Below are 1684 nucleotides of genomic sequence, written 5' to 3'. Positions count from 1 at the left end.
AAGGGTGCCTGGGGCGAGCCCGGGCCCAAGCCCCAGCCCGGGGGCAGCGCGCACAGCCCGGCCTGGCGATGGCAGCCCGGCCTACAGTTCCGAGGGCCTCGGCACTGCCCTCCGACCCAAGTAGACTCGCCTCCACCTCACCCCGAGGGAGCGTACAGCCCCCTGAACGGGACCTTCGGTGTGGAGAGGGCGCAGAGCGGAGACCAGTGGGCAGTGCCGTTGTGCGGAGGGCCGGCTCACTGGTCCCTATCCTCGGCTGTGTCCGAGAAGTCTTCCGTGCGGTCCCATGAGTTCAGGGCGCAGTCGGCCTGCGTGAGCGCCCACAAGCGGGAAGGCAGTGACCCCGTGGAATCTTTAGCCAGCCAGCCCTGCCAGCCCTCAGTGCCCAACAAGGCGCTGCAGAGCCTGCACACCCAGCTCCTCAAGAACAAGCTGGAGGAGGCGATCATGTCCTCCAGGGACCAGAAGATCGTGGCCCTGGTGCTGACCCGGCTCAAGAAGGCGCAGAGGATGCGGGAGCTGCAGCAGCAGGCGGCTGCGGCCTGGGAGGAGCTGAAGCGCTCGGACCAGAAGGTGCAGATGACCCTGGAGCGGGAGCGCAAGCTGCTTCTGCAGGAGAGCCAGGAGCAGTGGCGGCAAGAGCGGCGCGTCCGACGGCGCGACGGCCCCGCGGGGACCGTCTCCAGGTCGGAGCGCGAGTNGAGCTCAGCGTCCTGCGGGAGAGGAACCAGCGCGTCCTGAAGCTGAAAGCCGAGAGGGAGGAGAAGTGCCACGTCGAGGGCATCAAGGAGGCCATCCGGAGGAAGGAGCAGAGGGTGGAGCAGATCTCCCGGGAGCGGGACAATGCGTCCCAGGAATTCCAGAAGCTCTCCAGGGCCTCCCAGAGGGACCAGGCGCGCGCGCTGGCCGGCAGCTTCCTGGACCTGAGGGCGCGGGAGGAGTCGCAGCCCAGGGCGGGGCCGCAGGGCTGCGGAGGGCGGGTGCGGGGGCCTGCGGACGCAGGCCTAGCGGTGCCTGGTAATCCGGTTATAACTGAGCGTTGATTTGAGAAAGTATATAAAATACTGCAGTGTCCTCTCATGAAAGAGTTCTCTGATTCCCTGGGGGTAGTTGAGAGGGTTGGGGTGGAAGTGCGGGTGGTTCAGAAAATTGCTTGCCTTTGTCAATTTTGATTTAAAAAGAAAATAGTCATTGAGTGCTCAAGTCAGAGTCTTTGAAGCGTCCATCAGGCACGTTTTTGAGAAAGTAGAGAAAACTCCACAGTAGGAGATTCAGCTCTGGGTTGTAAGTTTCTCCCTGTCCCAGAACTTGCAATTTATAACCCGTACTGCAAAGGGATTTTTGGAGGGACGGTGAAATAATCCATGTAAGGTGAAGTGTGAGGTCACAAGAAATCTCCAAGAGAGAAAAAAAAGGCTGTGTAATGGGTGAGTGGGGAGATTTCTGTAAACAGCGGATTCTGGAACCCTGCATAAGACATCCCCTCTTGGGTGTTTATAATGCACCTAAAAGGTGTAAAGGCTCTGGCAAGGCCTGCAGCAAAGAAATTTAATTCTCTAACCTAGTCTTTCACATGAACCATGAGACCCTTATTTCCTTAGATCACTCCATGGAATGGGTCTTCTGTGGTGTGTTTCTAGCAAATGGCTCTCTGCAACCCTACTCCCACCCCCACCCCACCCCC

General features: G+C 59.5%; 1 protein-coding gene across 1 annotated transcript in view; it reads left to right on the top strand.

Moving 5' to 3' along the window:
- The window catches only part of CCDC185 (coiled-coil domain containing 185), a 3366-nt gene extending 2295 nt beyond the window's left edge, over positions 1-1071 (top strand). Inside the window, 2 exon segments of the mRNA XM_077779924.1 lie at positions 4-699; positions 702-1071. Of these exon segments, the coding sequence (XP_077636050.1) occupies positions 4-699; positions 702-1043 (1038 nt within the window). The 3' untranslated portion in view covers positions 1044-1071.
- Positions 1072-1684: the final 613 nt, after the last annotated feature.

Source organism: Crocuta crocuta, unplaced genomic scaffold (genome assembly GCF_008692635.1).
Source record: "Crocuta crocuta isolate KB4526 unplaced genomic scaffold, BGI_CrCroc_1.0 scaffold322, whole genome shotgun sequence".
Taxonomy (NCBI): Eukaryota; Metazoa; Chordata; class Mammalia; order Carnivora; family Hyaenidae; genus Crocuta; species Crocuta crocuta.
This window is presented reverse-complemented; position numbering and strand designations above follow the sequence as displayed.